The sequence below is a fragment of the Scatophagus argus genome, chromosome 24, assembly GCF_020382885.2.
Source record: "Scatophagus argus isolate fScaArg1 chromosome 24, fScaArg1.pri, whole genome shotgun sequence".
NCBI lineage: Eukaryota > Metazoa > Chordata > Actinopteri > Scatophagidae > Scatophagus > Scatophagus argus.
In genome coordinates this window covers 3,668,857-3,691,813 of record NC_058516.1, presented here as the reverse complement: position 1 = coordinate 3,691,813, position 22,957 = coordinate 3,668,857, and the positions used below count along the sequence as shown (strand labels likewise).

Here is a 22,957-nt window from a genome sequence, read left to right as displayed (position 1 = left end):
AGATGTTGACTGCGAAAAGCCATTCATCTTATCTCTATTTCTTCTTTTCAAATGACTTGAATGTGGCACAATATCAATATTGAATACATCATATCTACAAAAAGCAGAGGAACAAACAGGAACAAATACTGAGAGTAATACTTACCAATTACTAATATTCCCTACCATCTAATCATCACCTTTATGACTGAAATAAATGCCATACTGACAGCAAATACAGTACACACAGCAAAGCTCACAAACAAAGCCAGCAAAACACTGCAGATCCTGGTGTGAAGCACACACTTGTGACTGGTGTTCTCTCAGAGCCGGGCTGTCTTCAATCATGAAACAGGAAGCGCATTTGAACTTGTTTTTGCTGTACCGAGGCTGCATTTGTCATTTTAACTTTTCGTTTTAGCCCATTTGTTTAAACGTCTCTTTTCTAATTTTCTTCAATTAAACTTCATCCTTTTTTTTATGTAATTTTATGCAATGCTTCAAAGGTTTTAAGACAAACGGTGACTTTTTTGAGTTGAAAAATTACCTTTTAAATTGACACACACTGTAAGTGAATTCAAAAAGGATCAGAAAAATATTTGTTTCTTTGTATTTTTTTCTGAAATAAGGTCCCACGGTGGCGCACTGGAAGGGAACTACCTCTCTGTACACATGCCATTTAAAAAATAAGCAACAAGTGAGCAAGTATCAACATCTTTGAATAGGCAACGTGTTGATAAAGCTCAGTTATGTGTTAAAATACGTGCAAGAAGACATGGCGAGATAAAGAAATTTTGAAAATAAACATATGCATTTAACTGCTTTACTTCATGTATCACCAGTCAAGTCTGTGATTTTGGTGTATGTCTGAAATTAAAATCTGCATCGTCTTTCATGACACAAGACAGGACGCTGGGTGAGTAGGAACACCGCTGGAGATCCTGCATTAGTGGACACACCCCTGAGTACCTGCACAAAAACACACCACAGGAGCACTTACAGTACATCAGCCACGAAGGCAGCACTACAGAGGACAGTGCCAAGAAGCCGTCTATCTACTGTACACACCACGGCACCGGGACAGCACGATACGGTCACAGGGACACAGAGAAAGAGTGATTGTATTCAACAGACCTGGTGCATAATGCCTGTGGGCGAGCGCACCTGAGCGTAGGCATCTTGTGGATCTTGTTGAACATGCGGTCCAGCCTCTTGAGGATGAGGATGAGGGCGGGGCGGACAGCCTCAGATGACCAGTCAGTGATGGGAAGCATCTCCATGATGTAGCGCCGCAACCCTCGGCTCTCCATGGTCAAAGTGTCGTAGGGCGCCAGCTTCAGCAGGGCATGTGCGATCTCCGCCAGCCTGGGACAGCAGACACACAGAGACACACCTTTAAATAAACTTGTAAAATAATGTACAGCTTCATTCTGAGATGGGATAATCTCATCACCTCATGTGGGACTTGATGTCCAGAAGCTCCAGGGCAGTAACCCGTGGCTCACCGGCGACGTTCTGCAGGATTTTGAGACGCGGTCCGCAGTGTTTGTAAAATTCAGTGCAGATGTTTAACAGGGACTCGCGTGGCCGACGGAACTCCTCCCTGGCGATGCGCTCGTCCAGCTCCTCCCTCGGCATGCCCTGGCCCTCCTCCAACAGGTGCAGGTTGTCTCTAGACGGGGACACAAACATACAAACAGGGCTTCAGTCTTGTCTGTTAAGACAAGAGTGTATGACAGGCATATGTATGGATATGTATGTATGAGAAGCTATTTTAGCCTACAACTGATCATTCCCTGACCTGGTGTTTACCCCCCCTGACATGGTGTGGTTAGCTGTTGTGCCTCCCTTATGTCCCTGATCACAGCGGGACATCTGGGGGGCTGTCATGGGCCTGTTGAGGATAAAATGAAGACTGTAAGCAGTTATAAGGACATGGCTTCCTGACACAAAAAAGTGTATTTGTCCAAAATTCAGATTGGTTTTGTTGCTTTCTTTGTCAAACCTTGTGAGGGCTTCTGAGCTGTAGAGGAGGGCCTGCAGGGAGGTGGCCAGAGCAGCGATGGCTGCGATCTCATCCCTGGCAGCCGAGGCCGACTCCATCGTTACCGTGTTGCTCTTCAGCTTCTGGAGGTAGCAGGGGACCAAAGCCTCCAGCACCATCAGCATCTGGAGACTGGAAAGAGGCATGTTAGAGAACAGAAACTGAAAGGAAGAGCAGGAAGAAGACAATCCTCAGTATGTTTCTGTACCTTCTGAACGACTCAGGCGCATAGGCAACTACAGTGACACACAGCTTGATGGCCTCACTGATGGAAAAGGCCAAGTCCTCATTACCGTAACAAAAATCTGCAAGAAAAAAAGTACAACTCAAGCATGTAGAGCCCACTGACAAACAGTGTGAGCAGGATATTTAGAACTGGTGTCTATTACAAGCAATGAAGGTCCACAGCACATGTGTGAAAATGAGTGATGATTCACCTAGAGAGCGTAGAGGTTTCTCTGCCTTAACCAGCTCCAGGGCATCAAGGGCGTCCTGGGTCTCACCCTCCAGAGAGACCAGCAAATCAAACAGGCACTGAGCTGACACTCCTTTAGACAGACCAGTACTGGTGCTGGTCTGAGTTTGGACATGAAGACGGGAGAAATTCACCAAAACTTCAGGGAACGAGGAGGAAGTGCAGTATTTGAATATGAGTTTGGCTGTCAACTTACTGTGAATTCCAGGAGTGGAGCCACGCTGGCAAACAGCTGCAGGATGAAGGGTTTGCGGTGGAGGATGTAGAACTGCCGGCAGCAGAACTCGATGCCCTGCCGCAGTAAAGGGTCACTCTCATAGTCAGCGTAGACCTGAAATAATATAGAGGGGACACACAAATACTGTATGTTTGCGGGAATATACTCAAGTCAACAGAAGAGTACAGGTAAGCGTACAGTTATCTACACTTTGCAACCACTTGCACGTGCCAGAAGTTCTAACTTCCTATCCACCAGTGGTGTTTCTTACCTGCAGCATGGTTGGCAGGATCCACTGGTAACCGCTAAGGGAGAAGAGATGGTTAAAGTGAACGGCGGTGTTGATGGCGGTGGCCGTGTACTGCCTGAGCAAGGAGCTGTCCTCTGGGTGCAGCAGCAGCGCCCCGTTAAAGACGTTCAGGAACAGCATCATCTCATCGCCCCAGGGGTACTCACTGGGCATGCCCAGAAACATTTCCTCCAGCAGTTTGATCCACAGTACCTTGTGAAGGGTGTCCAGACCAAACAGCTCCTTACCTGTCAGAGGAGAAGACAGCGGTAAAATATAGAAACTGGAATTATTTTCATTCAAGCCTCTGGTGATGCAGTAGGAGTCTGTCTCACCCTGTGGCTCGCTGAACAGTGAGAACTCTGCATCGATGGCTGTTCGTGGGAAGGACGGCAGGCGGAGGAGGTCTTCCTGCAGCAGGGACACGTGGGATTGCTTGTGCACAGCTGGCATGTGTTGAGTGAGGGAGATGAGAAAGAGGACTCGGCCAACTTCCTCTAGTTTACGGGAAAACACCTAGAAAAAGGAGAGGCGGAGACACAACGTGAAGAAAAAGTACAGACTCCATTACCACTCCATTTTCTATTTTCTTTAGGGTCTTATTACAAAGAGCCTTTAATTGTCAGACTTCCAGACCTGTTTCTGGATGAGCTCCTGTCCTTTCTCAGGCAGCATGTGGACCAGGTTGAGCTGGGGAGAGACTGATCTCCGGAAGGGGTAGATGTCTCTGACATATGTCTGGGGGATGTAAGCAGCAACATTAGTACTGGATGGTACACAAAAAGCAGTCATGTTTAGTTTCAATACAATGCACTTTTTGAATAACACACTTTTGAATAAATAGTCGGTTATTTTTCAACCAACAAGGGGACACTAAATACTGAAAACTCCACAATGATCAAATATGCAGACCCACAATTATTTCTAAGTTTCCCTTAGTGATCAAAATGGCAGCACAACATAAAACCTATGAGTCGACCTTGTTGTAATGGATGAGGTTCCATCGTTTATCCATCAGGAAATAGTGTGCGGATCTGGCCTCGGGAATGTTGAAGAATTCCAGACACTCCTGGTTGAGGGAGAGAAAAGACCACAAATATCTTTCACATTCCATTTATTTTGTTTGAATATTCCTGCTATCTTATACTTCAGCTTTACTGTACAGCATTTATGTGAAGGCTCGACATTGTAGTTACTTTTTACTTTTCACACTTTCATGTTAAAAACATTTAAGAAGCTTATAAAATATGACACACCGTTGAAGACCCACTACAAAAAGTAACCCCCTCGTCATATTTCAGAAGCCTTATTTTAACTGATGCATCAGTTTTAAATTTTGATTGCTTCATTCCTTCCTAAGGTTTTATTATTTTATTTATTCTAATTTGGCGTTTGAGTGCTTCTTAGACTATTTTATGTTAATCAGTGCTCAAGTCCCAAATCAATAAAAAGATTTATCAGAACATGTACTTTTACTCTTGATACTTAATGTACATTTGGCTGAGTATTTCCTCAACAAACTGTGTCCTCACCTTTAGCAGGGCTTCAAACTGAGTGTCTTCATGGACTGGAAGCTGTGTTGGGATGTCGCACTCATTCTGCCCATGCACCACCAGTGTTTTGGTTCCTGCAACAACAATTCACAAGAAAATATTTACATTTTTTTAACACAACCTCTAAATACAAACCCTAACCTTGATTAGATGAAATGCAACATTCTTTATAAATAAGATTTGGACTCTAGATCACCTGGCATGGATGCAGTGACCAGCAGTTTCACCTCGCACTGCTCCTTCTTCATGGTCTGCTTGAGGTCTTTGAAGAAGAGCCCCTCCACATAGCCAACCACCTCCCATAGGAAGGTCAGCGTGGCCGAGATGGCGTCCATTCCCCATTCACATGGAGTCCGCACGAAATACATAATCAGTCCCACCTAGGAAAGGAGATTCCATTAAGAGACTTAAATTGAGAGTTTAAAGAACACTGATGATAAACAAATTAAGATTTAAGTCTGTTGCTTCACCAGGTAGTTGAAGAGGATATGAGAGGTCTGGGCGGGCAGATCTCCGATGTTGAGCAGGAGCTTCCTCAGCATGTACATCAGTTCATCCTGAAATCACAACACAAGAAAAACAAGTCATTTCCCCTTTTAAGCCATCAGCTGCTGCAGTCTGAATCCGTGTTTGTCTGTTCAGATGTTCGCCTACCTGTCGGTTGCTCACTGTTAGTTTTTCCAGGAAGTGCCGGAGAACCAGAGCCGGATCTTCAATCAGGCAGTTCCAGAGAATTTGTTGGGCCACAGCACTCACTGAAGAAACAATGAAAAAAAGAAAAGAAAATATTTGTACTTGTACTTGTACAGTACAACAAAGTACAACAGTCCCACATATTCAAAAAAGAGATAATGTACCAGTCTACCAGTAAATGTAGGTTTTATGTTGAGTCACACACACACAATGACACTGTGCTGAGAAAATATCTAAACTCTTTTGTTTAAAACACGTACCAGCCACACCATCCTCTCGAACCTCCCCGTCCTCCATGAGGTGCACTATGGGTAGGACTGCAGCACAGATGCATGCTGGGAAGACGGCTTGGGGTGGTTGTAACATGTGGTGAGTTGGAGTGTGCTCTGTTGTGTTCTCCTCATCTGGTAAATGAAAATGAAAAAAAAATGGAGGATAAGCTTGTGCTTTATTTCAAAAACAAAAAGAGTTCTGTGACAGAGGTTCTCATTGTCACAGATTCTGTATTTTCATACCTTCAGCACTTGCCAGTGAGCGGACAGACCACACGGAGCCTCGGCGGAAAGAGTAGTTTCTGTGGGAGTTACTGGAGGCGCAGGAAGGGCTGACAGACAGTCGGCGTGATGCCAGGTTCACCACTTCTTCTGCTGGCGGGATCAATGTCCAGCACAACCAGTACAGTTACAAGAAAAACAACATGCTATCAGGGCACAGCTCTGACCAATTCACACCCAACTTCTGTATTCACACATAATATAATCAGTGTACTATATGCTTGTGTGCCAGGCAGCCCCACCTTCTTCCTCCTGCTCAGGCGGCGGGCTGCAAGTGGGCTCGTAGCAGGCCTCCTGAGCCACGGGGATGGCTGTGATGATGCTGGCCTCGCGGCCCAGACGCCGCTTCTCTTCCTCCTGCTGCAGATTCTTCAGGATGTGCTCAGCCCGCTGGTGGGAGCGCGACACTGCCCGCGCTGAGAAGGATTTCTGGAAAAAGTAAGCGTGGAGGGTGGCGCTGGATCAAACAGCACAGAGGCAGAACAGCGGGTGCAGACACGCAGAGATTTCAACATGAGGGAATGCACAAATTAATACGAAACTGAAAATTTGAATCTTTCGGGAATATGTGTGCACAGCTATTGTAGGCTTACAGCTACATCTGAGGGGCATTTTGTAATGTAAAATGATCAAACACATTAATACAGTAACTCTCCTCCAGCACACTGATCTCTAATGCCATCCAGAGCAGCATGAAGAAAAGTCTTAATGTACTGAATAGGACAGATTTCAATCATGACAAATTGTAACACAAATAAATATGCTCAGACTGGAATTTGGAGAATTTACTGTATCTTGTGTACAGTAAATGCCTCACAGCATTCGCACGAGTACTCATACACATACACATCCAAATAGGCTGAGGGCATGATATGAAAAACTTACACGGCAAAGTCATTCTCATCCAATGACCATGCAGAAAGAGCACAACACACACAAAAAGTCTGGATGTCGGATGCATGCTGTCATTTTTGTTCTCACAATGAGAGTGAGGGCTGGAACATCTTTTGAGTGTGTGTCAGTGATCAAGATGCAAGTATCTGAAATGACCCCAGCTTCTGATCCACGATGAAAACCTAGAGCTCACCAATGGGCTTAAAAAAACACCCGATGGAGACAATTTTCCCATCTGTCAATAATGATCTGAGGTAACAAGATGCATCAGCACAAACATCTGGACAGAAATACCAACTTACTATGGTATGGACTGACTGAATTAAAGTGGAGTACTAAAAACAAAGACAGTCGATAGATAAATTATAGAACAGGTTCTCGCAGGTTGTCATCAAAATCAATCAACATATTTTGATAATCATGCTTTTTAACAAAAAAGACAGGAAGAGGAAACACCAAGAAATCTGTTCTACCATTTTAAAAGGACACTGATGTATTTTTCTTAAATTAGCAAATTTCTTGGTGTAGCCGTCCACATTACACTTGCACAGCAATAAAAGAATTTTAAAGCAGTGCATTGTGTCTGCTTTTGTGAAGTACAATCCAAAATGAGTTTCAAAATAAGAACTTGATTATCAAAAAAAAGGTTCACATGTATTACAAAAAACATATTTTCTACTTACCTCTAGATGTATCGAACCATGCTGACAGTTTTGAATTGTTGACCACATTTTAAGATAAGTCAAGAAAGCTTCTTCAGGTCTTAAAACCTGAACAAAACAGTCTGCATGGCTGGATACCATGATAGGTAAGTTATAAAATATGTCATGTTTTGTCATCTGTTTGCTGCAAAACTTATCTTAGTACAACCCCATCTAAGTCCCAACTCTTTTGGATTCAAGGTTGTAAAGAGATGTTAGGCAAACCAGGGGCTCAGACTTACAGACTGGTCTTCATTGATTGGGTCCTGGACACTGCCTGTGTTCTGAGGCACCCAGGGGGGGTCAAATATGGGGACGCAGGGCATGCCCAGTATAGGAGATGGCAGAGTGAAGTTGATGCTGGGTGGTGGGATCTGAAAAAGAAAATATATAACAAAATGGGTCAAAGCAGCCAATTATTAATCTTCCTGGACAACCATGTGGAGGGATAAAGTGGGAAGAAAACTGTTCATTATTATTGTGTACCTTAAAGATCTGCTGGGCTCCTTCCTCCATGCGGGGCCACACCTGGTAGCGAAAACGCCACAGTGTGTAAAACTTCAGAATGGAGTTGATGCGCTGGCAGGCCTCCTGGTGATGTAACTCCGCCATCATCATTTCGGTCACTGCGTCGGGGACCTTTACCGCACACAGGAGGAACATGGCAGCTGGAGGGGATTCAGAGGAGGCGAAAAGGAGGAGGAATAAGGAAAGACAGAACATTTCTAAACTCTGAAGGGCACAACAACCCACAGAGGACACCCACAGATCACTGATGCACAGCCTGATGGCAGTCCACTCACCGGCAGCAGCTGCCATATGTTCATCCACACTGAGTAAGAGTTCCCAGGCTGCAGGCTGGATGTCTCCATACATGTCGTCAGTCAGGATGGGAGCTGCCTTGATCAGCAGTGAGAGAGGAGCTGGTGACAGGCTCATCACCTGAAAGAAAAAACAACAGCTGGAAACTCACTCTTGAAGGTACTTCTTTTCCACTCATTAATCCCAAGCATAACAATAGGAGGATGGCAGCATTAAAGCATTAGCTGCACTTGCAATGGAGAACAACTCCTTGTTTGTGCACTGTGCTTTAAAACAAGCTGCAGACAAGGTAAAAAGCAAAGTAACTGCATTTACAAAGCACAAGCAAAAATCTCTGAGAACAACTAGCTGATATATCCTGTACTTTTCCGTAATGACACAATAAAATCTTGTCAAATGAACTTTCAAAATTTCAAAATCTGGAAAAGGTGGAATGGACAGACTGTAATTTTCCACTACTTCATTATCTTTGACTCAAATCTGAGCGAGTAACTCTTAAAGTGCCTTCACCTGGTTGCGGATGTACTTAAGCATGCCGGTATCCTTCTTCCCTTCTGTGTTGGAGTCAGTGGGTCTTCTCTTCATGGATGGGGTCCTCAGGCAAGACTTGTCTGAACACTGACAGCACAGTGACTTTGATAAACCATCACAACAATGACAAAAAGCAGGTTAAGACAGCATAGACAGATTGTGAAACCCACCTCTTTATTCTTCTTGGCACGTCCCCCGATGTTACCAGAGGAGGTGCTGTCCTCTCTCAGGCTGTCTACTGTCTCACCATACACAAGCTTGATGGCGCGGACCAGACGGGCACAGGAGCGGCTGTGGTGCTGGTAGCAGCGTGGGTGGCAGAAGTCTATGTGGGTACAGATGAAACTCTGCTGGTTGCACAGTAGGATCATAATCTGTGGAAAGAGAGAGGAGAGAGGAGGGGCAGTCAGTATGTAGGAAGGGGAAGACGCTGCTCTGCACACACGTACACGTCGACACTTATAAAAGGACGTACATGGAGCCAGGACATGTTGCGGTGGTAGTTGTCCTCTGCTCCTCCTGAGCTTTGGCCCTCTGGTTCTATGCTGGGTTCACTGGTGCTAAAGGGACTGCCTACAGAAAACAAGAGGGAAATGTTTCAATGTGGAATCAAAGGTAAGCTGGACTTCCTTTTAGGATAACAGTGGCCTCCTTCTGTTATGTACTCAATTAAAATGTAGTTTTGTGCTGTAAAGAAAGATTTTTCACAAAATTCCACAGAAAATCAGGTAAAAAACAGTTTAATGACACCTGACAGGAGTTGTCTTGTTTAAAAACTGCAGCCAAAATGTGTTTAAGCAAAAAAGAAAACAAAATTCAAATGTTTTATATTATTTATACTACAAACAATATATACATTTCTTTTAATGTGAACACCATCATACAATAACAGGAAATTACAGATTTCTGATGAGACTAAAGAATACTGTCTTGCCTATGTCAGTCACAGTGTCCCTGCTGTGTGTCTGTGATAGCAGGCCTTCTTCGTTCTCCGACTCTGAGTCCTGCCGGGACAGCTTGGTACTCTTGAGGCTCCCTGCCCGTCGTATGGACGACAGGGAGCCCCCTTTTTTTACACGGAAACTACGAGCGCCTTTGATCTGAAGCAGCCGGGACCCTCCAATACGAATCTTACGGATGGGTGCTGGAGACGAGGGGAGTGGAGAGAGATCATCTAAATTACTCATATTAGTAAGCAGACAGGGCAGCGATGAACCAAGTGCGTAAAGTCTGTATGACTCCAGATCTCACCTTGAGCTTCCTGCGACTTCTTGTCATCGCAGGTGGTGTCAGACTTCAGCGTGTGGCTGCTGCTGTTGAGCGAATCGCGTCCATCCTCATCATCCAGGATGCCCGCAAAGCTGATCTTCCTCTCATAGCGATGCCGCCCGAGCTCCGGGTCCAGACGCAGACGGCAGCTGTCCAGATCCTACAATCAACATGGCAGCTGGTATTTTATATATTTCTACTATTTTTTTGTGAAACATATTTTTCTGTTCATGTTCTAGTTTCATGTTTTATTGCTATTTATATCTAGTGATACAACCTTCTTCACAGAGTCTCAACATGTCAGGATCCACCAATCAGTTTATCTTTTTTAATTATAGCTGCACGGTGAAAACAGGTAAGAACCACAGTGAATGTATTTATTTTTTAATATGACTACTGACCACGAGAGGTTCAGTGCGCGGCCGTGGTAAGCAGGGAAAGGTCTCTCGCAGGAAGGTGGTGATTTCCAACAGCAGCTGACAGGCAGCCATCTTAAGAGCAAAGGGGCAGCCACATTTCGTAGGATTGACTGTGTCTTTGGAATAGAAAATTTTTATCAATAAAACAATGAAAAAAGTGAGAAGATTTCACTTTTTTGCTCTATCAACTGTCAACTCAAGGATGGATATGACAAAGTCTCTTGTATAAAATTAACATTTTATACAACCGCATCCGCCAAACATGTGCACTTATGGCCTCAAATGCTTTCCTGACTTACTATCATCCAAATAGTCCTCTTCCTCATCCTCTTTTCTCATTCTTCGTTTGGTCTCCTCATCAAAAATGTAACCCAGAATGTTTGCCGGGCTCTCGCTGTCAGAGTGGCAGATTTCACTGAGCCTTGTGCCGATTGCCTGAGAGGATAAAACACATAAATAGAAATGTTCTCATACTTGATGAAGCCAGATCATAAACAGATAAGTTATTAATCAAATGCTTGAACTCACGTCTCCCCACTGGCAGAAATACTTAGCAGCATTCCACTGGAGTTTTTGGTTTCTTTTGTTGCCCACAATAGGTGATCGACCCCTGGAAAGGCCTCTCTTGGTGATATTAACGTGGTGGCCCTTCATCCACTCTGGCCAGTTCCCACGGTTGCAGCGGTGGACAAAACGGGCACATTCGAGGAAGAGGGAGGCCCTGGCGACGACCGGAGCTTCCTGAAAGAACCCAAAGGTAGATGAAGATGTGGTAGCTATTGAGGATGTAAAAGAGCCCGTGTTGTGTGACGGGTTTACACTGTTGAGAAACACAAGGAGTGGATTCTGAAATGTACCAGGTCGAGGGCAGCAGCAAGGATGGAGGCGTCAGGTATGGTTCCCGGCTCACAACAGTTCAGGAGGAACTGGAAGCGTTTCATGCCCTGTCGAATGGCGCCCAGATTCACCACATTCTTGTTCTTCATGGCCTCCTGACTGGCTGCTAGACGCTCTTGAAAACCGTGAGGTCCTGAAGGAAAGTGTGAACAAATAAGAAGAAAGGAGAAGAGAGCATAACAGAGCAAGTGAAGCTTTTTAAAGCATATTTGGACAAAGTAAAAGACTGCACTGAAGATTACATGTAGACATTGCATGAAGCAACATCACCATCCAGAACATTTAACAAAAAGCACTGAAGAGCCACCAACAAATGAAGCTGAGTGAGAGATGAACACACAGCCATCGGCAGTGGTTACACTTGGATTTTCAATTTACTGTGTGACCTCAAGATTCACAAAAACAATCATGTGGACAGTAGCGAAAGAAAAAATTATGCAGGTTCCTTATTCCATGTATTTCTTACCTTGGGATTTAATAAATCACACTGAAACGGCAAGTGTAACCGCAGCCGTACAGAAGAAAGCTGTATGCAGACCGTTCTGTTTTATCACTCGAATGAAACTCAGGCATTGGAAAATACCACCAGACATCACCACAGAAGAGATGGGGAGAGCACCGATAGCGTCATGCTTGAGACAGCACGACTCTACAGTAGAAAGATGGTTTCATGGATATGCATTATTCCCACACACCTCCTTTACTCTCTTTCCACCGTCAAGTGGAAGAAAGAGGAAGGGGTCCGTCATTGAGGAGGACAGGACGTGCAGAGTTGGAAAGAAGGGAATGCACAGTTGGTGACACAACACACAGCTGCAGAGGACGAAGAGTGTTTGACTGCTTTTTGATTGTGAAGCCAAAATCTGCTGCTCCTTAGAATAGATTCAAAAAACACACACAGGCTCGGGCCAGTTGTGACCTGAATCTTGTCCCAGTGAGAAAGTGGAAACACACCTGAGTGTCTGTGCCTTTAATTTTACCTGTTAATGTTCTTACTGTATGTGATCAAACTATTTGTTTTCACTTATTTGTTATTCTCTCATTTAACATTATAATTGTGTGTCTTAATTTATTTGTATTGCCTTTTATTTTATTTTATTCTGTTTTGTTTGGCACTTTGGGCTGCCTGTTCTGCATGAAAGTGCAAATCAAGTTCTTATTATTTTTGTTGTTTTGCTGTCAAGAAATAACAGAACATTTCCCATTAAATTTGGCATAAAATGTGCAAGATTTTGAATATTTTATCTCTCTTAAAAGTCTTGCTTTAAAGTGTCTAATCGAGCAAATCATTCCGAAAAACAAAGTGCATTTTCACAAACTAGACACCGATACACTGAAAATAATACATTCAGGCTAACAGGGTGTAGCAGGCAGCTATCTGGCGGAGCTGATGTGGACAACAGTGGACGGAAAAACTGGCAGAAGAGGACAGACCATGACTTGCGAGGCGAGACAAAGAGACATGACACCACAAGGACAAACAGAGGCAGGAACAGGAAGAGAGAGAGAAATAGACACAGGACGATGGGGCGTGCGTGGGCAAGGGGCACCCCGGGGTGGGGGAGGTCTACCATCTTTCTCTTCTGTGTGGTGAAGCTTGGATGGATTCCTCCTGCCAGACCTCCATTTACCGAGCCGCTTGAAGAAATTCTCCTCCTCATCCCTGGTGTATTCCGACCCAACGGCGCCCCCTTCCGATAGCTTCACCGCACTGGTGAACTTCACCTGAGACACATGGGCACGCACACAAAGCGTAAGGCACGCCATTCTCAGACAGACTCGCTAGTGAAGCAAAACACAAAATTAGCCGTTGCAACAAGCTGGTGTTAGCACCCAGTGGCAGTGAGCAGACAGTTTCAATGTAGCTGTTAACCCCCCGCCTGACCTTTGAACTCTGACGAATGAAGGAGAGTCGATCCACTGAGCTGATATCCAGCAGGTCCTCGACGCCGTCAGTCAGTCCAGAAAGAGAGGAACGTTTCAGCCAATTTCCTGGAGATACAAAGAAATAAAAAACGGACATGAACAACAAACATCACAGAACAAAGGCGGCCATATGTGCTGTACACACTGAGTTATGTGGTAAAGGTAAATACACATGCACACACACAAGGGTTGGGTAGAGGAAGCATTCCTTCATCGCTCAGCATTCCAGGTTTTAAAACTAAAAGATTCACAGACTGAGGTTAATCCAAAAATAATATGAAAAGGTCCAAAACTAACTTTTGTCACTTTTTATAAGACTGGTTAAACGTAAGACCCTTGTCGAGTGGTATTTGCAAATACATTTCATGTTATGTTGTCACAGAAGTAGAAGAAAGAGGGATGGAGTAAACTATACTGCCCTATAAAGGCAGAGAGCATAGAGCAATACTACATTCACCTGCTGATTAAAATATGAACTACAAAAACACTGGTTTAACACATCAATAACTGTTAATGAGTAAATGTTTAGCTTTGGCTCAGTGTAGCTATGGTCACCACATCAGCTTGCCTTTACTGATAACACTACCTTTCTTGCTTTAGCTTAGTTGCCTGTAAATGTGTCTGCCTTTGTACAGCAGCACTCCTCCATCCATTTGATACAGTCTGCAAATACAATTGGACCCAGGTCTGGGACACCGTGCACACTGGGACAGATGACCAACACAAACAAGACATGGCACAAATACTGTATGAAGATGGCTCCACAGCCACATACGTAAGACAGAGAGAGTGAGTGGTACGCGAACAGTCCCACGGCATGCTGAGGCACAAAACAGACCAAAGAGATGAAGTGACTGGGCCTCGCGGCAGGCAGTGTTCCAATGTTAGACATACAAAACACATCATGTTAGAGTGAATTTCAAGGTGACAGTGCAAATGCAGTGATGTATGGTCATGGAAATACATACTGTTACCAGATGTGATACAAAAAGAAGAATGATTTGGTAGCTTTGTCAGGCACTGAAATCTGTCAGTATTTTCCTGTTGGTTTAACACGCACAGTGCAAAAAAAATATATTCAGATGTTTGTATCTTTGTTTATAAATTGAAAGACCAAAAATGAAATAGTGACTTTTTTTTGGAAAACCTTTCAATTACATGATGTTGCTCTCTTCTGAAAAGTTGATGTCATTATCAAAATCTATGCTTCAGTCAACGTAATATTAAACCAAATTTACAGAAGGGCCTTTTCTCTTCTTTAAAGTGCACCCGTTAGTTGTTGCTGTCGCAGTGATGTTGGGATCTTACAAAGATTTACACAGAGAGAACGGTTACACCAGTCCTGGTTGAGTGAGGATTCAGACCTGTGTCTAACTGGAGGAAACCGTGTTGCTCTTACCAATCGGCAACTTCAGCTTCTTGCGAAGCGAAATGCGACGGGATCTGGAACGGGAGCGCCGGTCAGTGGTGGTGCCGGAGTGGGCGGTGGTGCACTCTGAGGTGTCCTGCTCTGATTGGCTGCTGGTGTCACTGGCGGCACTCTGCGACTTGAACATCTTCCTCCAAAAATCCTTCCTGCCAAGCAGAGCACCCGGGATCTGTTCATCACTGGAGGTGCAGAGAGATCCCACTTGAATGTTTATGTTTGGATTAAACTTTAAACAAATTTCTGTATTTTTACATGTAAATCTAACATTTTGTACTTCTTTATTGAAGGAGCAGAGGGAGCAACAGGAAGAGTCTTAAAACTTTTCCAATTCTGAGCAGAGAAATGGAAGCTGGCCTTGACATAGATGGTGCTATATGGAGATGCTGTGAGGTGGACACTCACTGTTCGGGGGTCTGGGGGGGTCTGCTGGAGATGTAGCTGCGACACTCATCTGCAGCACTGGACACCTGACCCTTCTCCCCGGACACACCCGGCTCTGACCTGTGCACACACACACCCCAACACACCCCAGCACACAGACAGAGAGCTCAGGCCATCTAATTCAGATGGCAACTGAACTCTGCTGAAGCACCTCTTAATGACTCATCTGTGACAACACGCCACATCTCAAAGTAGTGGACCTGAATGCAGCACAATGGGCATCCTCCATTATGGCACTTCCACCTCATAACCATCAATCATGTGACCCTGTCGACTAAAAATCTAAAATGAAACTTGACCAAAGGTCATTTCAGTGTATTCAGACTTGTATAGGCAGTTCCATTTATAGTTTGGTGGTCACAGAACGAAGCCTTCTGGCAGCGCTGTCCACTATGTTCCACAAATAAGAACATCAAAGCAGTCACTCAAGCAAGAAAAACAGATGCAGACCAGACAGAAAAAAAAACATAAAAGAAATAAACACAGCCAGCAGTGATGAGAAGCACAGCTCTGATTTGCTAGAAAAGGAGAAAGTAAGACCTCACTGAACATCACTGTGACTGGATGAAAATATTTTGCTGTCACTTAATGGGAAAGGATTTTAGGCCCATGCTTAAGGATACCGAGGATACAGGAATGGACTGCTGCATGACATATTTAGCAGATTTAAATTTTAATAGTTTGTGATTGATGTCGTCGAGACCATTTCTGGCCAATAATTGGCCAGTACCTCCGAGGTCCTGGCTGTTTGGCATCCTCCTTCTCTTCAGGTTTCTTGGTGGTGGTGACCTTCTCAGCGCTGTCCAGGAGCGCGCTCAGTGCCACCCTGCGGAACACATTTCCGTGGGCCTCCTTGATGAACTGCACCAGCTGGCGGATGTCACAGTACAGACCCTGGAGAGGAAGAGGGTGGCAAATGAGTGAGAGTGAGAGGGATGTGTGAGTCGAATGGTGTGTGAAAGAGAAAGAGTGTCAGAGGAAGAAAATGGCACAAAAAAAGCAGTGACTGTTAGGGGCTTATATCAGGCTGACATTACTTTGCAGTTAGCATCAAACAGAGTGTATATTTTCACATTCGTATATGCGTAAGTGCTGTGGATGCTACATATAAGGATGCGCGTTTGCTGAAGCACCAGCTCCAGCTTGTGAGTGGGTGGCCTCTGAGTCTGTGCCATAATGAAGCCTGTCTCGAAAAGTGTGTCATCCTCCGCCAACGTGCACGAGTCACGCCAGCCTTCAGGCTTTCGAGGCACCACAAGCGGTCATGTTAACTCTGTGCTCTTAGAGGAGAGATCCAGATAGATTTATCAGGAATGCATGTGTCATGTTCTAAGTTGAAAAATGTAATTTACAGAATAGCAAGTACTTTTCATCCAGCATTAAATTCAGTTTTTAATGAGAAATAACAAATGTAGCAATGAATAATTGACTTAAAAAGTTTAACCAGACGACCTTCATCATCAAAATATCTGATTTTTCCGCACAGTTATCTTGCCTTCCTTCTTAAGTACCTTTACCGGCTATATACAGTATTTACTGTGGACCACAACTCAACTGTGACTCACATCACCACCTGTCTGCTACATTTTTGTTGAAACTGAGGTTATTGCTGTATCACAATTGCTCTGAACTATACACCTTGTCCATTATTTCCTGTATATTCTTCTGCTCTTTCTTGTATACTTTTACGTTTTGTCCTCTTCATGATGTTTAATGCATGATGTTATTTATGCATTTCCTTGACTTGGCTCTGTGAACTGAACTTGCCCTGGCCTCAAATCAAAGATTTAGGTCTTTGATGAGACACTCCAAGAGGCTCTGCAGTCATCATGATGTGAGCACATATCTGTTCCAGAAAAGAACTGAGAATAGCTCAACTTAATGTCGTTATTCACTGAGTGAGATTAAGTACACTTCATGTCCAATTCATCCTGTCTGACAAGACATTAACAAAGGCGGCAAAGTGATGATTCATTGGACTCAGTAGAAAATGAGCCATTAATAATTCAACTACCACATCCTGCAAAAAAAGAAATGTGAGCGTCTGAATTTAATGGGATTACAAGTGCTATGTGAAGCACAGACTGAATCAAAGGACAGCTGCAGAGGCTGATGAAATGGAAAAATAAACAGACAGAGAGAGACAGTTGGACGGATGGTTTCACACACCACTCACCAGGTTCTCGGGGCTGTGCAGCTCGTGTGTGGTGGAGGCGCAGCGAGTGATGAGGGACTTGAACATGCATCCCACCACTACCGCCTCCATATTCTGTGCCACGGACTTGTTGTCCCCCGTGGTGAAGTTGTTCCCGAAGCCCGCCTTGTCTGGAAGCAACAGGGAGGCGGGAGAGACCACGGATCACACAGAGGGTGGTTTAGTTGGCGGGGGGGAGAGCATTATTGACAGCTGACCAGCTTCAGTATAAAACATTGAGCCCGTACAACAGGGAGGGAAGGGGGCGGGGGGCAAAGGAAAAGGGTCCATAAAGCATATGAGGGAGAAGCAAACTGAAAAGAATTCTGGGTAGGGAATAAGGAATACATGCAAGTGACTAAGGCCTGCTATAAAAACATACAGTAAGGGGCTTGTTCTCTTGGTCCAGTTAGATGAATTTCCTATGCAAAAATATAAGCTCAATAAACACCAAATTTAATCTTACAAGGCTGAATTTGGAGTTGCAGGCGAGTTTTGTCACTTTCGGAGCGAGTGAGGGGTGCAGCAATGAAAGCGGTGCCGAGGGAAGGGTCTGATTGGGTGAGTATATTCATCTTAATGCTAATATTATTGACTGTTATTAATTATTGATCATGTGTATCTACCGATGTTTCTTTTTTTCGCCCTCCTGGACCTCTCACCTGCACTGCCGTACTCTGCAAGAGAAAAGAGGCGGGGCACAAGTTGATTGACATCAGGCCAGCACAGACATGTACGCGGTGTCAGAAAGGACGTGGCACCCCACCTCCAGACGGAGGTGAACTCGAGACGCACACTCACAGATTTCCACGAGCAAAAAAATAACACACACACACACCAAAAAAAATTAAACAAGGTGCCCTGTTCACTTTCAGAAGTAAAGCACTCATCGGTTCAGTAACTTGCCAATTGCACAACATTGTATTTAACGTACAACATATTTCAGATTTCAGAGCAAAACTGAATTGGCATGTACAATGCGCCTCAATGCTCAGCAATAAAGCCACTGATTGAGCAGAGATGTAATGAGCAAAGCTTCGGATTGGCAAGTGTACAGAATGGATGAGTGAGTAAGGAAGGTAGGATTCAGCTCATTGAAGTGGATGAAGAAAAAGAGGGGGGAGATGGAGGCAGGAGGAGGACGACAAAAAGGGACGCAGACAAGCGGAGACAAGTGGAAGGAGGAAGGGGAAAAAACAGATATATAAACAGAGATAGCGCTGGAATGCAAAGTCGAAGTGCAGGGTGAGACAGTGGTAGTGCAATTCAGCTTTGTCAACCACACTAGAATGTATTTAATTGGTGAGAAATTCAGACCTTTTTATTTTATATCTCTCTGTAATGCAGCATCCACATTAAATGTTGGAATGTGATATAGATTTGAACGGTTGCAAGAGTATAGTAGTACAGTTACTCAGTCGACAACTATTGTGGAAAATGATTAATTATTGAAGTCACTTGTCAAGAAAAATGTCAAACATTCACTGCTTCCAGCTTCTTAAATGTGAAGATTGATGCATTTCTCTGCTTCACATCACCGTCAATTGAATATCTTCAGCATGTTCTCATCCCAGGTCATCAGATACCAATGCTGGGTGTGCGTCAGTGTTTGGCTTCACGACTGAGGTCGATCGCTTTGTAAACTATGTCATTCTGTACGGTTGCTCTGATCATGTCATATTAACACACACTGACATGTACACTGAAGCTAATTTAAAGCCGAATGCCCAAAATCTATCCCTTGCGGGAGCAAAACAGGACATTGCAGAAGATCAACTTTGGCCCCTTGGGTATCTGGGATAGATGCTGCAGGACGCAACAGAAAAGCAGTATTTGACAGCCTGGGAATAAGACTGGGCTATCTTTGGCTTTTGTACTGTTCAGTGAAAACAAGAAATGAGTCATCACATTTGAGTTCTAAGAAACTGCAATTTTTAGCCAAGCTAGCAGTGAGGCTCCAGGCGTAGCAATGTCAGGTGGTCGGTACATCTTCCACTTTGGTCTATTGTCGAGACATCTATAATCGACACTTTTGATCACTCTGATTGATTTAACTGAAATGAAGCAAATTTAGCAAATGAAGCATTGTTGTTGTTAGTATGTAAGTATACTGATTTTATATTCACCTCAAAGCATTGCTGTGCCTAAATACATCCTCATAGAGCTCCTAGCATGGCTGTAGACTTGTTTACTTTTTCTGACATTTTGTAGACTAAACGATTAATCATTTAATTCAGAAAAATAATCGCCAGACTAATCAATAATATAATAATACTCATTAGTTGCAGCCCAACTGTATTGAATTTTGCAGAATCAGTCACATGTAAACTAGACTGTATCAGCATTCAAAACCAATGCCAGTCAAACCCTGATGCACCCTATTTCTCAGGGCATATGCATATTTTGTGTGCGTCGAGATCTTCAACTGGTCCCACTCACACCACATACTCACTGTCAGTAATAGGCTCCATGCAGAAGCCCAGCAGTGCATGCAGGAAGTCCACAATGTTGTTGAGAGAATCTTTGTTGACGTACTCGCGCATGGTTTGTCGAAACTGCACCTTGTCCAGCTTGTAAAGGCTGGTCAGGCAGTTCTGGGCCTGAAAGGAAAGAATTGGAACAGAATATATTACAAAAAAAGTCATCATGCATAATGAAATATTCACATGAAGTAACGCTGTGGAAGGTGGCCTGCTTTGTTTCAGAAATAAATCGGGGAGTGATGATGTGGCTTTCTTTGCAGGATGTGCTATTTTTATCACTTTTCATTGATTCTCATGAAAAATAGCAGCTGAACAGCTTATGCCAGATTTTATTTCTCCTACACAACTTAATCTAATAATAAAAAATATTGATCGGCACTGAAAGAGATCTGCAGCTGTTTGTCAATGAAGTTAGAAACTCTTTTGCAGGATTCATTTCAGTTTCATGAAACTTTTATCACACCAAAGGAGCAACACCATTAATAATTAATAGAAAATGAATAAATGTCAGGCTTCACAAACTGTTCTGATTTGCAGAAACTGCTCACATGCACACAGCAGGGTCAGATAAGGCAGAGGAAAGAGTCTGACCTGCATCCTGAGGCGATCTCCAGAGAGTCCTCTGTGTCCCTCGCCACAGCCGTAAGCACAGCCCAGCGACTTGACTATCTTTATCAGCATGGTCAGAGCCAGACGGTGTGTGCTGAAGCTGGAGCCCTCTTCCTGCTCATGGTGAAGGACACAAACATGAACACACAGAAGTTTTATGTGCATATATTTAGATACCTGCCAAGTTTTTAACTGACCCACCTCTCAACACACAGTCAGAACGCACCTTTTTGTCATTATCCTTGTTATTCTTCACATCATCCTTGCTCCCCTGCCCACTCCCTCCACCGCTCCCCCCTCCTCCTCCACCACTGCCTCCATCTCCTCCTCCACCTGTTCCTGCCCCGGGCACCGCCCCACCTCCCTGGGCGCCTCCACCGAGGCCCTGACTGGTTGGGTCTTTGGCTCGTGCCTCCTGGTTCTCCTTGTTGTCAGGCTTGGAGAGTTTCTTGCCCATGCCAGGAACCACACCCAGCTGCAGCAGACAGTCGATGATGTTGAGGGCAACGTCGCAGATCCTGGAGCTGATGTCATGGCTGAGGACGGCATAGAGAGCCCGCAAGACAGCCTGTAATACAAGGGAGTTAAGGTTAAATTCCCAAAAGCCAACGCAATGCACTGAAGTTGCTTGTTTTGTCCAACCTGTGCAAGCATAAATCCATGAAATTCAAAATAATATGAAAGAGAGAAAGGTAGCTAGTTGGATCATTATTAATTTGTATTAAGAAAGCAGCAAATTTGATATTTTCGATGGTTTGCAGGACCAAGACCAAGATGGAAAAAAGAAAGCATCAAATTCAGTTTATATTCCCCCCTGGTATTGTTGTTTTCGCAGAGCAGCAGAAGGCCAATAACTTCCACTAACTGTATTTGCCCTCAGGGATCATTTATTGCAGGTTTTGCTGAATGAGCCAACACTCACAGTGAGGTCCAGCATGCCGTTCTTGAGCACAAAGTTATTAGTCCCCTCGATGTTCTCCCCTTCCTCCAGAAAGGAGTAGTTGATGCAGGAGTCGGTGAAGCTGCGCGGCAGGTTGGCACAGGCCAGAGGCTCCACGGGGATCTCAGGAACAGCGACAGGATTGCAGAGTTTCTTCATGTGCTCGGTGAAGAAGTCGGCATAGCCAACGTTGAAGGACGCCACTGTGGTGTTGAATGCCGCCATAGTGATGGTGGAAATTTGAGAACGAACTGTGGATGGTACGGAGAGGCAGTGAAGGAAAGTGTAGTTGGATAAATGCTGTCATATGTTGTGGCTACAGTATAAAATAAACATAATAAATCCTCAGGTTGTTTGTATAATTTAAATATTGCAAATTCATGCACATTTTTATTCTGCCCTACTGCTCATGTATGATGTCAGGATCAGCTCCTCTACAATTAACTTTTGTTCAACCTGGTAGCTTGCATGTGATGCAGTGCAGAGCAGCAGAGTGTTAAGCCATTTTATTTGTATGTAAATTAGCATTGTCACAGGAATATTACTGTTATATAACTCTGTCCTACTTCTGCTGTGCTCAGCAGGTCTTGGTGGAGCTGGCAGCATCTGGCATTTGTTGTAGCTGATGGACTGCAATATAATTGTAGTTTGAATTTGTGTATTTTCAGAAAAAACTGCATGTCTGATTTTATTCTTGCACTTTGCCAGCCTCTCCCAGAGCTGCACAGACCATTTTCTGTCTTTTTGGAATTGACGTTGACCACTGTAGTATGCTGGCTTTACGTTTTTGTTTCTCATCTGTTCGCTGTTCTGCCTCTGTTCATTAACAAATAAAATTCCTGTAAGTGTGCTACTATTTGGCATTTCAGCTTTTACTGATTTCAGCCTTATTTTAGGATTTAATTTCCTTACTCGCGGCTGATCATGGTCTACGATCGAATCCGGACCACTGCTCTGCTTTCTGCTTACCCTCTTTGACGGTGTTATCGCTGTGGCTGTTGGAATGGTCAGGCATGTCTCTGAGCAGAGAGTGGTGGGAGTGAGAGTGTTTGGCACTCAGGCTGTCGGCGTCTGCAGCCGTATCAGTGCTGCCCCTCCGTGTGAATTTGCCTGGAACGGATAGATATATCAGGCTGAATCACACACATGTGCGGACCTGAATGCACACAGAAAACGATAAACTTCTATTTAAACCAATTTCAAAGGCAACTGGAAAAAAACTTTAAAACATATTGTGCTAAAACTTCAACTGCAGGATAAAACAGCAGATTTGATGTAATTATACTGTATGAGAGCTATGACAGAAGTGTATTTTTTTCTTGCATCTTTTAGAAGCTTTCTTTCTGTGAAAGGAGCTAATCTGAAGTTGCAGCTAAACTGAGTGGATACATAACAGTGGGGTGAAAGGGGGTAGTGGGTTCAAGAAAAGGAGCCACTAACTCTGGATAATAATAATATGAAATGTCTTTGTGCCTTGAGCGAATTTTAATCACACTTCTCGGTGAGAGCTAATAAGGAATACCAATCTTAATGGACTGACCTACTTCACTAGCTGACAGCCACATCCAGACAGAATCCTCTGACTCACCAAATGGGAG

At 44.1% G+C, this 22,957-nt stretch overlaps 1 protein-coding gene across 18 annotated transcripts in view; it reads right to left on the bottom strand.

The window, feature by feature from the left end:
• Nucleotides 1–22,957, bottom strand: part of LOC124055640 (protein unc-80 homolog) — a 37,138-nt gene that overhangs the window by 6,646 nt on the left and 7,535 nt on the right. For 3 of the 18 annotated variants that reach the window (XM_046382616.1, XM_046382618.1, XM_046382624.1), the window contains exons 11-52: nt 22,329–22,469; nt 21,342–21,610; nt 20,646–20,987; nt 20,402–20,533; nt 19,780–19,927; nt 17,954–18,004; nt 17,310–17,458; nt 15,864–16,027; nt 15,095–15,193; nt 14,663–14,871; nt 13,223–13,329; nt 12,909–13,062; nt 11,298–11,470; nt 10,969–11,181; nt 10,740–10,875; nt 10,423–10,556; nt 10,004–10,181; nt 9,687–9,926; nt 9,228–9,325; nt 8,923–9,126; nt 8,732–8,839; nt 8,203–8,341; nt 7,886–8,067; nt 7,642–7,773; nt 6,047–6,233; nt 5,766–5,897; nt 5,511–5,654; nt 5,212–5,312; nt 5,028–5,114; nt 4,754–4,937; nt 4,537–4,631; nt 3,984–4,073; nt 3,641–3,742; nt 3,340–3,520; nt 2,987–3,252; nt 2,695–2,829; nt 2,461–2,599; nt 2,232–2,328; nt 1,985–2,155; nt 1,781–1,873; nt 1,433–1,651; nt 1,114–1,344 (exon numbers count right to left, since the gene is read on the bottom strand). In XM_046382616.1, coding sequence (XP_046238572.1) covers nt 1,114–1,344; nt 1,433–1,651; nt 1,781–1,873; nt 1,985–2,155; nt 2,232–2,328; nt 2,461–2,599; nt 2,695–2,829; nt 2,987–3,252; nt 3,340–3,520; nt 3,641–3,742; nt 3,984–4,073; nt 4,537–4,631; nt 4,754–4,937; nt 5,028–5,114; nt 5,212–5,312; nt 5,511–5,654; nt 5,766–5,897; nt 6,047–6,233; nt 7,642–7,773; nt 7,886–8,067; nt 8,203–8,341; nt 8,732–8,839; nt 8,923–9,126; nt 9,228–9,325; nt 9,687–9,926; nt 10,004–10,181; nt 10,423–10,556; nt 10,740–10,875; nt 10,969–11,181; nt 11,298–11,470; nt 12,909–13,062; nt 13,223–13,329; nt 14,663–14,871; nt 15,095–15,193; nt 15,864–16,027; nt 17,310–17,458; nt 17,954–18,004; nt 19,780–19,927; nt 20,402–20,533; nt 20,646–20,987; nt 21,342–21,610; nt 22,329–22,469 — 6,556 coding nt within the window. The remainder of the gene's footprint in view (nt 1–1,113; nt 1,345–1,432; nt 1,652–1,780; nt 1,874–1,984; nt 2,156–2,231; nt 2,329–2,460; nt 2,600–2,694; nt 2,830–2,986; nt 3,253–3,339; nt 3,521–3,640; nt 3,743–3,983; nt 4,074–4,536; nt 4,632–4,753; nt 4,938–5,027; nt 5,115–5,211; nt 5,313–5,510; nt 5,655–5,765; nt 5,898–6,046; nt 6,234–7,641; nt 7,774–7,885; nt 8,068–8,202; nt 8,342–8,731; nt 8,840–8,922; nt 9,127–9,227; nt 9,326–9,686; nt 9,927–10,003; nt 10,182–10,422; nt 10,557–10,739; nt 10,876–10,968; nt 11,182–11,297; nt 11,471–12,908; nt 13,063–13,222; nt 13,330–14,662; nt 14,872–15,094; nt 15,194–15,863; nt 16,028–17,309; nt 17,459–17,953; nt 18,005–19,779; nt 19,928–20,401; nt 20,534–20,645; nt 20,988–21,341; nt 21,611–22,328; nt 22,470–22,957) is intronic. The other 15 variants (XM_046382619.1, XM_046382622.1, XM_046382628.1 and 12 more) reach the window with 13 other exon arrangements.